The 16,224-nt window shown below is 36.4% G+C and overlaps 1 protein-coding gene, 1 long non-coding RNA gene and 1 pseudogene across 3 annotated transcripts; 1 reads left to right on the plus strand and 2 right to left on the minus strand.

Moving 5' to 3' along the window:
• On the plus strand, positions 7-8,763 carry LOC104746432 (annotated as a pseudogene).
• LOC104748364 (inactive serine/threonine-protein kinase At1g67470-like) lies at positions 8,728-9,246 on the minus strand. Its single transcript, XM_010470019.1, has one exon. It carries the CDS (start codon positions 9,244-9,246, stop codon positions 8,728-8,730), a length of 519 nt encoding a protein of 172 aa, XP_010468321.1.
• Positions 10,782-12,259, minus strand: LOC104746433. Of its 2 annotated transcripts, none has more exons than XR_760867.2 (5): positions 11,901-12,259; positions 11,409-11,498; positions 11,217-11,314; positions 11,030-11,117; positions 10,782-10,948 (listed from the first exon to the last, which is right to left on the minus strand). It is a non-coding gene; the product is annotated as an uncharacterized LOC104746433 (long non-coding RNA). The 2 variants fall into 2 exon arrangements; XR_760866.2 differs by having other exon boundaries at positions 11,030-11,128.

Below are 16,224 nucleotides of genomic sequence, written 5' to 3' on the forward strand. Positions count from 1 at the left end.
ACTCCTATTGTACTTCTTCCTGTAAGTTCATTAGATTCTTTTTCTGCTTGATTTCTGCGTCAGCTGGTGAAACTGATAGTCTTTTTTATTCTTTACTCAGCTTCTTTTACCAAGTTTTCATATTTAGCCGTTTCGTTTTCCACTCTTACTTACATATGAGACAAGTTTGACTTTTACAAGAGATTATTTTTGGTTCGTTTGAGTTCCAAATCCAATCAATCAGATTACTATGATCCTTTCGATATCTTTGTCTTTTATGGGGGTTTTGTGACATAGGGACTGGTGATGTTGAGTTTAAGCCTATATAATTAAAGGGGCTTTTGATTCAAATCAAAAGAACTATGAACTTGAAAGATTAAAGAACAACTTTCTTTATTGATTTAGAAACTTCTCAAAACTAAATCTCTTTCTCTCTAAGGTCTTATGAAACATCTCTCCATGACCTCTTATTTATATAGATCTTAGCAACCCCTAAATCTATATGGAAAAGGAAAACTTACAAAACTTCTAATATTTAGATCTTATTTGTATTTCCTATTTTCTATCTCTTCTAGCAGCTTCTAGAAGGAGATTACTTTGTCTCCAAGTCTTGGAATTATCCAACATTCTCCCCCTTAATTCCAACTTGAACTCCGGGAAGCTTTGTCTCTACAACTCCAATTAGACTTCTCATTTCTTTAAACTTTATTCTTGCCAACGGCTTGGTAAGAATATCCGCCTTCTGCTCCACACCGGGTACATACTCCACTTCAATCTGTTCATTCTCTATGCATTCTCGAATGAAATGATACCTTGAGAGTATGTGTTTGCTCCTCCCATGAAACACTGGATTCTTGGTTAAAGCAATGGCCGACTTGTTGTCAATCTTTAGTATGACCTTCTCGTCAATACAAAGAACCTCTTTTAACAACTCCTTGAACCATATAGCTTGCTTTGCGGCTTCCGTCGCTGCCATAAACTCTGCTTCACATGAGGATAATGCGACGGTGGGTTGTTTTTGTGACGTCCAAGTGATTGGCGACGAACCGAAGTAGAACATGTGACCTGAAGTACTTCTCCCATCATCGACATCGATATTGTGACTACTATCACTATATCCTATCACTCTCTTTGATCCGTCTCTTCTAAAATACAAGCCAAGGTTAGTCGTCCCTTTCACATACCTTAACACGTGTTTGAGAGCTTTTCCGTGTGACTCTCTCGGGCTTTGCATGTATCGGCTCAGAACTCCAACTGCGAATGCCAAGTCCGGTCTTGTGTGAAGAAGGTATCTCAGACATCCTATGGCTCTTCTATAACTTGTTGCATCGATCTCAGGTTCGTGTTCTGCTTTGGAGAGCTTTAAGTTTGACTCCATCGGCACATGAGTCAAATTACACAAATCCATCTTTGTATCTTTTAGGATCCCATGTGCGTAACCCTCTTGTTTTATCATGATCCCATCTTCTCCTTGGATTACTTCGATACCGAGATAGTATGTTAACTTGCCTAGATCCGACATCTCAAATCTTCTTGACATATCTTCCTTGAACTGTTCAATAACCTTACGTGAAGTTCCCGTTACGAACATATCATCAACATAGATTGCCACTATCAAGAGTTCACTCTCGTTTCTTTTGAGATAGACTGACGGCTCTTCACACACCTCTTAAACTTCATCTCCTTGAGAACTTGATCGAGTTTTGTGTTCCATGCTCTAGGGGCTTGTCGTAAGCCATACAAGGCTTTACGAAGTCTATACACTCGATCCTCCTTTCCCTTTTTCTCGAAACCTTCAGGCTGTGTTACGTAAACTAACTCTTTTAGTTCACCGTTTAAGAAAGCGGTCTTGACGTCTAGGTGATGTATTTCCCACCCACTTGTTGCTGCAATAGCTATTAAGAACCGTATCGTCTCTAGCCTTGCTACCGGAGCAAAAGCATCTTCGAAATCTATCCCTTGTTGTTGTACATAGCCTTTCGCCACAAGTCTTGCCTTGAATTTACTCACCGTTCCATCCGATTTTCTCTTGACTTTGTAAATCCACTTCAGTCCTATGGGCTTAACACCAACCGGTTTAACGACGAGCTCCCAGGTTTCGTTTTTCACAATCGACTCTAACTCAGCGTTCATTGCATCAATCCATTCTTGTTTATGTTCAGCTTCAAGAAAGTTTTCTGGTTCTCCGTCGATCGTAAACAACAACCTTGCACTTTCTTGTTCTGCAAGTAACACATAGTCATTGAGATAAGCTGGTCGTCGTATGGTACGACCATATCTCGTTGTCACTTGTTGGTTTTCAGCTTCATGGTTCACACCATTGTCACCGTGCTCTGCTTCTTCCTCCTCTTGGTTCATAGGTTCTTGCTCTGGATCGTGATAATCATTGTCTTCATCATTTCCATATCCATCTCCATTTTCTATGAATCCTCCATGAGAGAGCTTGAACATTCCTGGTGCTTCATCAATTTCTTTTGGAGGAGACCAGTCCCAAGCTTTTTTCTCGTCAAATACCACATCTCTACTGACCGTTATCTTCCTCGTGAGTGGATCATAGAGACGATATGCCTTGGAACCCGGTTCGGTTCCGAGATTGATCACACTTCTTGACCGATCATCTAACTTCTTTAGGTGTGGTCCGGTGATCTTGACGTGAGCTACACATCCAAAAATCCTTAAGTGCTCGATGTTAGGTTTCTTGGACCATAAGCTCTCATACGGTGTTTGACCTTGTAACGCCTTTGTTGGAACTCGATTGATAAGATACGTTGAATGACATACGGCTTCTCCCCACATATCATTCGGAACCTTCATTGCTTTAAGCAAGCTTCTGGTCATCTCCATTAATGTTCGATTTCTTCTCTCAACCACACCATTTTGTTGTGGAGTATATGGTGCGGTTAAGTGCCTAGAGACTCCATTCTCTTCGCAAAAATGATTGAAATCAGTAGAAGTGAACTCTCCTCCTCTATCGGTGCGAAAGGTTTTAATGTCCTTGCCGGTTTGTTTCTCCACATACTCTTTAAACCTTTTGAACCGATCGAACGCTTCACTCTTCTCCTTTAACAATATTGTCCACATATATCTCGAGAAGTCATCTATCAAAACGAACACGTATCGGTTGTTTGCTAGTGTTGGTGGTGATATTGGTCCGCACAGATCTCCGTGAACCAGCTCTAACACTTGTGTTGCACGGTAATTTGCTTTGATTGGGAACGTGTGTCGGGTTTGCTTCCCGGCTAGACATGCATGACATACGTTCATCTCACGTAATACTTGTGGCATTCCCACGACCGTATCTTTTCTCACCATGTTGTTCATGACACCAACACTAATGTGACCTAGCCTCGCATGCCAAGTCCATGTAGCTTCTTCTTCTTGAATTGAAAGACACTTTGGATAACTGATCTCCAGCGGTGTTTTGTAGAGACGGTTTGGCGACCTTACAACTTGAACTAGTAATCGACCGTACGAATCACTTAAGGTCAAAGTGTTTCCCTTCATGTTTACTTCACAACCATTCTCTGTTGCTTGTCCAAGGCTGATGATGTTGTGTTTTAAATCCGGTATGTAATATATTTCTTTGAGAGCTCTTCTTTCACCCGACTTGGTTACAAAGACAATTGAGCCTCTCCCGATAATGTTTACGTACGACCCATCACCAAACTTTACTCGCCCCTTGATGTTTTCGTCTAAGCTAGAGAAAAACTCTCTGTTTCCCGTCATATGGTTGCTTGCACCGTTGTCGAGATACCAAATGCTTGCAGTGTTAGTGTTGTAGTTACTAGGAAACATTTTATCTTCGTTCAAGAACACCACTTCATGAACGTAGAGGGCTTCAGCTTCTTGAGTCTCGTTTAGGTTTGTTTCTTGGTGTTGCAGAGGCTTATCGGGACATCTTGAAGCATAGTGACCCGACTTGTCACATCTCCAGCATATCACTTTGGTAAGATCTTTCTTCTTATGGTCCTTCTCTGAGGTTTCTCCTCCTTCATTCTGACCGTTAAATCTTCCTCGGCCTCGTCCTCTGCCTCTACCGAAGCTTCCTCTTCCGGTACCGCCTCTGCCTCTAGCTCCTCCTCGAAATCCACCGTACCCTCTACGGTTGTTGGTGTTTGAGAACATGAGTTTACCTTGATCTTCACTCAAGGTCTCCTTCCCAACTCGTTCTTCATAAGCTTTTATCCTTCCTACTATATCTTCAAAGGTTGTGGTGTTTAAGTTGAGGACTTGTTCAAGAGATGCTACGATGTGAATAAATTTTTCTCTTGGAAGTCCCGATAAAAACTTCTTCACAAGTTTTGTTTCTTCGATCGTTTCTCCTAGGGAAGCTGATTGAGCGGCGAGTCCTGACATCTTCCCAGCATACTCATCTACCGACTCTGTTTCTCCCATCGTTATCCGATCTAGCTCTGCTTTCAGAGTTTGAAGTCTTGCTTCTTTCACCCGGTCTGCTCCCTGGTGACGAGACTTGATGGCCTCCCACAAGGTTTTGGCTGAGTTCTGCTCTCCAATCTGCAAAATCAGCGACTCAGGGATCGACTGGAACAATAGAGCAAGTGCCACATCGTTCATCTTCACGTCGGTGGAGCTTGCTTCTATTGTGTCCCACACTTCGCTGACTCGAAGCGTGATCTTCATACGCATCGCCCAAACTGTGTAGTTTGTCGATGTTAGCATCGGACAATGGATCGAGGGGGATCCAAGGTCCTTGGTTCGTGGTGGATTGTTGTCTCCCATGCTTGGCGACAAAGCTTCTTCAACCACCGTCTTCTTGATTGAGTCTTCTACACAAGCTCTGATACCAATTCAAATCAAAAGAACTATGAACTTGAAAGATTAAAGAACAACTTTCTTTATTGATTTAGAAACTTCTCAAAACTAAATCTCTTTCTCTCTTAGGTCTTATGGAACATCTCTCCATGACCTCTTATTTATATAGATCTTAGCAACCCCTAAATCTATATGGAAAAGGAAAACTTACAAAACTTCTAATATTTAGATCTTATTTGTATTTTCTATTTTCTATCTCTTCTAGCAGCTTCTAGAAGGAGATTATTTTGTCTCCAAGTCTTGGAATTATCCAACATTGATCACTTTTAATCAAAGTTGATTGCTTTTTGCTTAGAACGTCAATACTTTAGTAATGGAAAGTTTGTTTCTTTGCCTTTGTCATTTGCTTTTTATGCAAGTGACTTTTTCAGTTTGATTGTGAACATCTCTGTGCCCTTGTATCATTTACGTTTATGTGAAAGAAGTTTCTGGAAATTGTAGAATCTAAGAGTAACATGTTTTCGTCTAATAAGCTTGTATATATATATATATATGCTTCTCAGGTAGGGTTGTGTTTGTTACTCTTATAGACATACATACTTGGGCGTTATCAATACTGTTATGTTTGATTTCGACATCTTGCATGTTAGTGTCTTCTTTTTGTTTTGGTCTTTTATTTGCTCAAAAAAAAAGTTTAGCCCTCTCTAGTTTTCTGTATTCTTGAAGACTTATATGTAAACATATGCTGCAGGATCATATGAACCGGAACAAAGATGACACTGAGCCGACAATTAAAGATGAGAGTCCATTCGGGAAGCTTTCAGATGATCTCTTGATAGAGATATTTATAAGAGTTCCAATAACAAAGTGGGATCAAATATCTTGTGTTAGAAAACAGTGGTCGAATTTATTTCGCGGAGAATGCTTATGGCAGGCTGCTCTTAATCGTGTGTATCCTCTTGCTAGCAAAACTAAGAGATGGACTGGACCAATCCGTCAAGGATTAAGCAAACGGTGATTTCATACCCATGTAAAAAGCTAGCTGAATATTTATAGTTAGATTGAAGAAACTTAATAGCCTTTTTTTGAGCTGCAGGAGATATGTGGCTTTATACATCAGCAGAAACATATTAGGTGTGGAGACAGACATAGATGAGATGCTTGGACATATTTACTTGTTCTTGAAAGATCAGCTTCAACTTTCCACTACTCCTGCTTCAGGCATCTTGCACGGAACCCTCATCGGTAATATGAGCTGCTTGTTTGGTTATACATTCGACTCTGCTTAATAAATCTCATATGTTTAATTTGTTAATCACATTTTTGGTAGCGCAGACCAATTGATTGTCAGTGGCAAATCGAAAGAAGAAGCTGATGAGCTTACGACAAAGATCTGGCTGGCTCTTATCGACAATTTAGAGGACACGAAACATACATTCATCGTGCTGAAATCAATCGCACTAGAATATGATGTAAGGGGAGACAATGCATACATTTAAGGTTCACATAAATCCATTTTTGTAGAATGCTAACATCTCTAATAAAAGCACAGGGCTTTCTCCCATATCCATATTCAAGACCGATCAAGATGCAGTGGAAGGTATTTGAGAAACTGTTTGTGGACTTCCGCGACTTGCTTGATCATTCAGAGTACTGCGACCTTATAGGAATTGCCAAGAAGAAGTTTCAAACCGTACCTTATATTTGGTTTGGCTATTAAAAAAAACTTAGCCTGGTTGTACATAAGACAAGACACTATAAAGTGTCCACAACTCTGTAAAGTGTTCCAGTACTTGTCCATAAGACAAGACATTCGAAGTCTACAATCTTGTAAGTTGTAACTTGTAAGAGAGAAAGACGTCTAAAATTGTAGATTCTTGGCCATGTAAAATTCGTGGTGATTAGTTTAACTAAAGCAAAAGTCAAACTCTTTGTTGACTATTTTAACTTCTTCGTTACTTTGCTAACTTCAGTTATCCACTTTCTTCGAAATGGTTCTCACGAAAGTCTTGCTGATACTCGTTCTCTGTGTCTCAGTGTCATCGACCTTAACGCAATCCAACGATGGAGGACACATCTCAATACTCGTCTCAAAAACGGGTCTTGAATTTGCGAAAGATTTTCTCGTAAACAGAGTTATCTCTACGACGATTCCGCTTCAGCTACCAGATATCGAGAAGAAGGTTAAAGTCCCTCTGATCGGGAAAGTACGAATGGGTCTATCAAATATTCAGATTGATTCAGTTGATGTCAAGTCTTCCAAGATCGAGACTGGCAAAGATGGAATCTTTTTGAGTGTTTCAGGTGCGACAGCAAATTTGAGCATGGACTGGTCTTATACTTATAAAGCTTCCTTCTTTGAGATTTCTGATCATGGAGATGCTTTTGTTAAGGTACGATCCTTGGAATGAAGAAACAAAAGTCGAACCCCAAATTGGGTCTTGTTGTTTGTGTTCATCTCATTAACAGGTGAATGATTGTGATGATGAAGGTTAAAGGAATAGATGTGAAAACCACTGTCACTCTACTTGATGATTATGGAAGCCTAAAGATTGCCTCTCAGGGAAGTGATTGTACAGTGGAAAACATTGATATTCATATCAACGGTGGTGCTTCTTGGCTGTATCAAGGGTATTGTTAAGTGGAATCTCACTTTCAGTTTTTTTTCTTTTCTTGTTTCTTTGTAATCAAGATTGTAAAGATAAATGATTCTTTTACTTTTTTGCAGGGTGGTTGATGCATTTGAAAAAACGATCATATCTACTGTTAAGAACACTGTCTCTAAGAAAATATTGGACAAGATTAAGAAGCTTGATTCTTTCTTACAATCACTTCCAAAAGAGAGAAAGATTGATGACTCTGCTGCAGTCAATCTCACTTTTACAAGCAACCCTGTCTTAGGAAATTCGTCGGTTGAAGTTGATATTAGTGGTTTATTCATGCCAAAGGGTGATGGTGTCAACAGTGGTGTCAAAGTTTCAGGACCTCATTCTTCTCCTTCTTCCTTCTTTGGCGGGGTTAACAAAATGGTGACAATTTCAATAGAAGAAGAAGTTTTCAACTCTGCAACACTTGTCTACTTCAATGTGAGTTCTCAAATCTTGACACGTCTATGGATTGATATTGATGATGAGTATGGTGGAAGAAAACAAAATTGTAAGTTGGTTTTGATGCAGGCTAAGGTGATGCATATAGTCATTGGGGAAACAAAGAACGGGTCAATTCTAAGCACATCTGACTGGAAACTCATCCTTCCAGAGCTGTATAAACATTATCCAGATGACAAAATGATGCTTAACATGTCTGTAACATCTCCTCCTGCTGTTAATATCACAGAGGATGGAATTGATGCGACGATTCAGCTAGACATAGCGATTGATGTTCAAGACTCTGGAAAAGTCCTATCCGTAGCACGCATATCATCGGTATGCTTAATATTATTAGTTCACTGAACAAGTCAACTTAAGATGTGATCTATAATCATTGATTCTTGTTTTGCAGGTTATGAATGTTGCGTGTTCTGCAGAAATAGTCAATGAAAATCTAACTGGTAGCCTCAGATTAAATGATTTTAATGCAACAATGAAATGGAGTAAAATTGGAGAGTTTCAATCAGACTATGTTCAGGTTAGTAACTTGATTATTAGAGATAAAAGTGTTTTGACTTGATTAGCATCAAAGTGGATATGTGCTCTTGTTAGGCTGCTACTTCGAGGGTTCTTGAAGCCTTGTTTTTGCCGTACGTAAACACACGTCTCAAGAGAGGATTCCCCTTGCCAATTCCAAGCGATTTCAAGGTAAAAGACATAGAGATCGCTTTTGCTAAAAGTGCCATTTTGGTCCGTACCAATATCGGAACTAGCACTAGCACAAACCACTACTAGTCTCTTGTATAACTTCTTCTATTGTATGTATGAATGTATGTAGTATGCAGACTCAAAAACAGAAACATATGAAACAAAGATACACCCAAGCCTAAAGAAAGGTAATGACGTCTTTCTGAGAGGTTAAGTAATGGCATCTTTCAGACATCTTTAGTTCTTTGGCGACTTGAAGCATTTTTGGAACTTCCCCTCTAAGACCGATGCATCTTTCTGAGAGGTTAAGGAAAACTTTCATTCGGTAACGCTCTTCTTCTAAAACTTTATCCACTAGCATCTTTGGATCGACGATCTCATCCATGCGTCCCTCGCTCATGGATTCAGACAACATTTTTGGCACTTTGTTTTTGCCTCTCCAGTTCTTCCAACCACAAAGCTCATCAAATCTTTCTTCTCCTGCCAGAAGCTTTTGCATGAAAATTCCAAAGCCGTAGACATCAGTTTTTTCCGACACTACACGATTGAACGAATGATCATCGTCCATGTAATCGTAATCTCTTCCTACCCAAGTAAGCTTGGTAAATGTTTCTCCTTTTGGGATAGAGACACAATAAGACAGATCAATCAGTTTGGCAACACCATCTTCATCCAACAATATATTCCTAAAACCCATATTTCTATACACAGATCAATCAGTACGTTATTATAATGTTCTTGTTGTTGAATAGTCCTCGAGAGTGAAAAGATCCTGATAATGACATTTTGGGATAATTTTCGTTAAATCTTTTCCCACGGTACGTACAACTAGGGATCCAAATGGGCATGTCCAATTGGACACATACATTTTATGATCATTTATGGTCAAGGCCCAAATAGACCCATGTCCAAATATGTCCAAACCAAATAAGACCATGACCAATTGGTCTGTCCATTGTGTGCAGATTGAACCAAAATTTACTAAAAGTTCATCATAAACTCATAAATTCAACACATATCAAGTCATTGACATAAGTTCATACTAACTATTAAGTTCATATAAAACTCATAAATTCATCATAAAACTCATAATTGAAGCAAAATTTACTAAAGGTTGATCATAAAAATCATAATTGAAGAAAAAAATTTTCCCCCAAATTTAGAATCCCTAATTTTTAAGGCTTATTGGACAACCATGTCCAGATTAGTTTGGACCATTTATTAACGGGCTAAATTGGTTTTGGGTCCATTTGACCGCTTCAAATTTGGTCATGACCATAACCGATCCAATTTAATTTGGACATGGACAGCCCATGGTCTCTAAGACCAATTGACATCCCTACGTACAACAAACAACTCATGAAGTTAAAGAGTTTCTGTTGTTCGTAGAATTGGGTAAATAAGTGAAAATGGCTTGATTATGGCTCATCAATTTAAAAACCTTTGTTGTTATTTGGATATTTTGTTTTGATTCATTTTTGTTTTTAAAAGAAAGAAAGTACTATAGTTATTACAAATATTTGTTTTCTTAAAGTACTATAGTTATTACTTGAAATATTTGTTTTCTTTTTCTACATGATTGTTATATTTGAAAAAAAGGAGAAAGGAGCGTTTAGCGCCTAACGTAGCCGTGCCTGACCTAAGGCCGCCGTATTGTTGTTGTAGTTGATGTGTTTGAGATGGTTAAGTGTTAGTCAATGAGGCTTTGTAGTTTGTAAGAAAAAAAATGCACCCCTCTCTTTAGAGTCAAAGTGGTAGTTATCACTTCATCAGTGATGTTACACTAAGATACACATCCAGTCATATTTATTTATGGACTTGACACAAAAAGTTTTCATCTAGTCCACATTTTATTTTTATTTGACTTGACAAAGTTCTTGTAATTTGCGCCAAATAAAATTGTCTTAATTGATTTGTTCTTTGGGATGTGAAGTAAAAGAGACGCCAATGAAGGGTTTCTTTGAGGCTAGGAAAAAAAAAGTCAAAAAAATCCTTCCTTGATTATATACTTCGTTTAACAATGTAAACGAGATCTATTGTTCTGTGACTGTGTGAAGTCCATAACATCTACACTGACTATTTTTCTATATGAAATTGGTTTGTTAGTCTTACAGCATCTCCATTAGTTGGTGCTTACCAAAGTTGCATAGCAATATTTTTATTATAAATTTTGAAAACTGTTAAGTTAAAATTTTCATTAAAATTTTATTGGTTCAATGGTTGATCGTAAACTTGGGGTCATTAAAAATAAAATAAAAAATTAAGTAATGAGATATTGTATGAAGTTCTGAGAATATAGCTACAAATAAATCCTCAAAAAGTCTCAATGAGTACATACATCAAACAAGGAATGGATGTAGGCACCAGCAGTGATCCCCATGCACATTACTGCATCGAGGCTGCAAGAGACATAAAGATATTCAGAGGAATTATTCTTGTTACGATAGCCCAAAGTTAGAGTGAGAGGATTCAAGTTTTACCTAAAAAAGTTAAATACTCAAGAATCTGGTCTGCGAGGTCTTCAACAGAAGGCTACAGATCATTGGAACAAACTGGAGCAGCTCCAAACTGCAAAAACTCTTGTGGATACGATGGAACACAACACAATGTGAGCAAACAACAAAGTAGATACAAAGAAAAAAATGAATTGTTTCAAGACTATCAAACCTCATGTCCTAGGGGACTAAGATGGTAAATGCAGAAATTATGGAGCAGTAAGGAGACTGCTTCAGGGCAGAGAAACAATCCTTGGAAACACGACAAATCTAGCAGACATAAAAACAGATAAGAATTAAAAAAAAAAACAGATTATCAAGTGGAAAACAAATCAAGCACCAAATGCATATTCCCTACTCTTACAGTTTAGTGTTACGTCTGGATAAGTGATCAGCGCTGATCTCTATAAACTACAACTGAAACTGAACCATGACAAGTTTTGACATGATGCTCCTGCAAAAGACAAGAAAGTAAGCAAGAATTAGTCGGTCTATATCCAAGTTCAGACAAAAATAAACCATGTGACAGGTTTGATTCTCAAATGCACATCATTAGCCTTCATCGTATTTCAGCTCAACATTTAGAAACCATAATTTATATTTTATTAACCTGTAATTGAAATAACATATCAAATTCAAACACTTTTTAAAAAACCGGATTCTTATTCTACAGCAAAAACAAGGTTAGGAACGTCAAACAAAATAGATCAATTAGCAGTTCCTAATCGGCTAACAAAATAGAACCATAAAAACTTTGCTAACATCAATTCCCTATTCGTTTAAATCCTAATTTCTTATCACATCAAGTTACCTTAATTTCATCATGATCTACAAATGAAATCAGAGAGATTCTTACCAATATACAAACAGATTGATGCATCATAACGTCGAATTTGATCAACATAAGGATTTGATGATAACGTCGAATTTGATCAACCCTAAAACCACAGAGATGATGATAACGACGGATTTGATCAACCGATGCTGCCGGTGGAGTGAATTTAATTGTTCCGATTTCTTCCATCGACACTCGCCAAAGAGAGAGAGAGAGAGAGACGAAGAGAAAGTCGGAAAAATAGAAAGAGAGTGAGAGTGATACAGATGGATTCTTGAGCCAAAATCTAGTGAAATAGATTTTTGAATCAACAAAATCGATTAAGAAACGAGAGAGTTGGGGGTGATGGTGACTGAAATCGCAAAAGAGAAGAAACAAGAAGGAACGAAAACGAAATCGGAAATCGAGAGGGAAGGTCGATTGAAGTCTTGGGTTCAAAATTCGACCGGTTTAGGAGGGTGGGAAATCAATTTTTGAACTTTAACCGGTTTCAATTTCGGTTCAATTCTAGTTAACCAAAGTCAACACATTGACTTATAAGGCTAGACCATCCAAACAATTTGGACCAACTTTGCATATTTTATTGTTAAGAAATTTTGCCAAAACGTTCTAAATACCATCAATGGAGATGGTTTTAAGTTAACCAGTTTAGATTTAGATGCGGATTTTAGACAATTTTTAAAAAAATATTCGATAAATGTATTTTAAAATGGTCAAATGAAAAAAATGCATTTTTATATTTACATTTTAAACGGTAATAATTTTAAATTGATTGTAAAAAAAAATGATGTGCTACATGATTTATCTCCACCTTGTCTACTGTATATATAAGGGTATCTATACATTATATATATATATATATATCCCTCACATCTCTAAGAAAAACCTTAATCTTGAACCAACAAATCCAAAAATTTAAGAATTAACAAATTTTTCCAAGAAATCAGGAACTAACCAAATTCTCTATCTTCCCGACGTTTCAATTTTGGGTATGGACCCGAAGGTGGATTTGTGGAATATGCAAATACGCAAAAGTGTGGAAAAAAAACATCGCTTTTATTTTCTAACTATTTATTATCTAGTATTCTATTTTTAATCATTTGATAAACATAAATTTACATTCCAATGATTTCTATAATTTGAATTAAAACAAAATCGATCTGCATATTATGATCTTAGTATCTATATTAACATTTTTTAAGTACATTTTGTGTCCAAACCTTTTATTTGTAAGTTTTTCATAATTAATCATTTGTCATTTGAATAAATATTAATATTCAGATAAATTATTTGTAATAAAACTTAATAATGTTAATCATAATATCTTACCTTCCTTAATTATGATTTTTTATGGAAATATTTATATAAAATCATAATTCAATAATACACCTTTTTATTACCAATACACTACTATATATATAACACTAGCATCATCTATATTAAAATTCAAATAAACTTAATCAATTATAATATAAATCATAAAAATTATATATCAAAAAAACAAAAAAAAAACTATCCCTCTCTTTAGAATCAAAGAGGTAGTTATCATCACTTTATCAATGATGTTGCACTAAAATACACATACACTCACTAAAATACAAATACAAATACACAAATATTTTTTTATCTAGTCTACATTTTACCAAATGTTTTTATGAGAAAATGTCATAAAAATCCTGAACTTAAATAGTTAATTTTAGTTGACTTTCCAATTAAATCGTTAACTTACATTGATTTTGCCAAAACAAGCACATCCTTAAGTCAACTGACAAAATAATTAAGTCAATGTTAACATATTGCAAAATGATGAATTTTTGTATTTTTTTTTTTTAAACAAAATGGAGATCCGAAGCCACTTGACTGAAGATATTTTGTTTGGGACGTGAAGAATTTTTTTTTGGGTTTTTGTTTGGATAACTCAGGCCTCTTAAATATTGGCCCAACTTCACATCAAAAGAAAAATAAAAAAAAAAAGTGTTTTTATAGCCGATCGTATGCTCCAGTCTCGGATGTCTTAATCGACACAGGAAGTTCAGTAAATATTGTCTTCAGAAGAGCGCTTCCCCAGATAAAAGTTGACATGCATCTTGTTATGCCAGAGATGCAAATCCTGACCGGTTTCGATGGGAGCTCCCTCACCTCCCTTGGCACGGTCATGCTCCCAATATACATCGGTGGAACGGTCCATCTCTTCGATTTCGCCGTCGTTGACAGACCAACTGCGTATAACGTCATCCTCGGAACGCATTGGCTTCACAAAATGAAGGCCGTGGTCTCAACGTACCATCAATGCGTAAAATTTCCAACAGCACGCGGCACCTACACCCTCTTTAGCGACCCAACGGCGACTCAATGGCCACCCCGCCGCCGTGTTGACATCATCATGGGAGGCCTGACATTGCAAAATGTGGAATGTGCAAATACGCAAAAGTGTGGAAAAAACATCACTTTTATTTTTTGACTATTTATTACCTAGTATTCTATTTTTTTTTATTGACAACAAAAGAATTAACTCAAACGAGCCAATCATGTGGAAATTTTTTTACAAATAAAACATTATGCGGAGAGGTACGTGCCTGGCGTGCCAAGGAGTCCGCATGTATATTAGCATTATGCGAAAAAAAAAGATAAAGAGAAAGAAGAAAACTCCTCCCTATCAATCTTGATAGCATCGAGGTATGTTGAGTAAGCCGGCCAGTCTAGAGGCGAAGACACCATCTTCACCCGGAAGTCGTGGCCGATCATTTATCGCATAGCCCAAATGAAAGCTTCTACTTCAGCATGTAAGGGGGAGAGACTATGCTCGAAACTGGAGGCTCCCATAAGCGGCAGAGGATCCTGAAGGGAAGTACAATACCAACCTGTGCCTGCAAACTTATCACCCGCTCGCCATGAGCCATCGACAAAGCACCAATGACCTGAGTAGCTCGTGGAAAGAGAAACTCCTCCCACCCGCCGCATAGAGCTGGAACCTAAAGGTGGTGAGGGGAGAACCTCGTTCTCACCTTCCTCCACCTGAGCCTGTTGCCAAGCTAGTATTCTATTTTTAATCATTTGATAAACATAATTTTACATTCCAATGATTTATATAATTTGAATTAAAACAAAATCGATCTGCATATTATGATCTTAGTATTTATATTAACATTTTTTAGATACATTTTGTGTTCAAACCTTTTATTTGTAAGTTTTTCATAGTTAATCATTTGTCATTTGAATAAATATTAAAATTCGGATTAATTATTTGTAATAAATCGTAATAATGTTAACCATAATATCTTACCTTCTTTAATTATGATTTTTATGGAAATATTTATATAAAATCATAATTCAATAATACACCTTTTTATTACCAATACACTAAAATATATATAACACTAGCATCATCTATATTAAAAATCAAAGAAACTTAATCAATTATAATATAAATCATAAAATTATATATAAAAATAAAAGAAAAAGCTATCCCTCTCTTTAGAGTCAAAGCGGTAGTTATACTTTATCAGTGATGTTGCATTAAAATACACATACACTCATATTTATTTATGGACTTGACACAAATGTTTTTCACCTAGTTTACATTTTACCAAATGTTTTTATGAAAAAATGTCATAAAAATTTTGAGCTTACCAAAAAGTGTTGAAAAAAACATGATTTTTTTGTGGTGGATAAAATAGCTAACTTTAGTTGACTTCCCAAATAAATCGTTAACTTTTATTGATTTTGCAAAAAGAAAAAAAAACATCCTTAAATCAACTGATAGAATAAATCAATGAAAGTTAACGATTTAGTTAGGAAATCAACTAAAGTTAGTTATTTAATCCATCACAAACAAAGTAACAAAGTTTATGTTTTTTTCAACATTTTTTATAGGTTCAGGATTTTTATAACAATTTTCCTTTTTATTTGTATTGATTTCACAAAATCCCTCTAATGTGCGCCAAATAAAATTGTATGATTGATTTGTTTTCTTTAGGATATTAAAAGAGACGCCAATAAAAGATCTCTTTGGGTTTTTTTTTGTTGATAACTCAAATCGGGCATGTAAAATATTGACCCAACTTCACATCATAAGAAGAAAAAAAAAAAAGTTGGTCTTTCACATCATATATCTCTCGTTACTCTCTCTCTACATCCCTTTTTAATAAAAGTGAACTTTAATAAATTGTTACAAATAGGTTATAGATAGGTTATAGACCATATATTAATTGGTTATATCTATATATTGGGTACAATCTTAATTGGGAATATTCCAAATTGATAATTGATATATTAATGATAACAAATAAAATCATGGATATTTCAAAATGTATTTTCGGAAGATTTTAGTCCCTATATTAAGTTG

Source organism: Camelina sativa, chromosome 15 (assembly GCF_000633955.1).
Source record: "Camelina sativa cultivar DH55 chromosome 15, Cs, whole genome shotgun sequence".
NCBI classification, from domain to species: domain Eukaryota; kingdom Viridiplantae; phylum Streptophyta; class Magnoliopsida; order Brassicales; family Brassicaceae; genus Camelina; species Camelina sativa.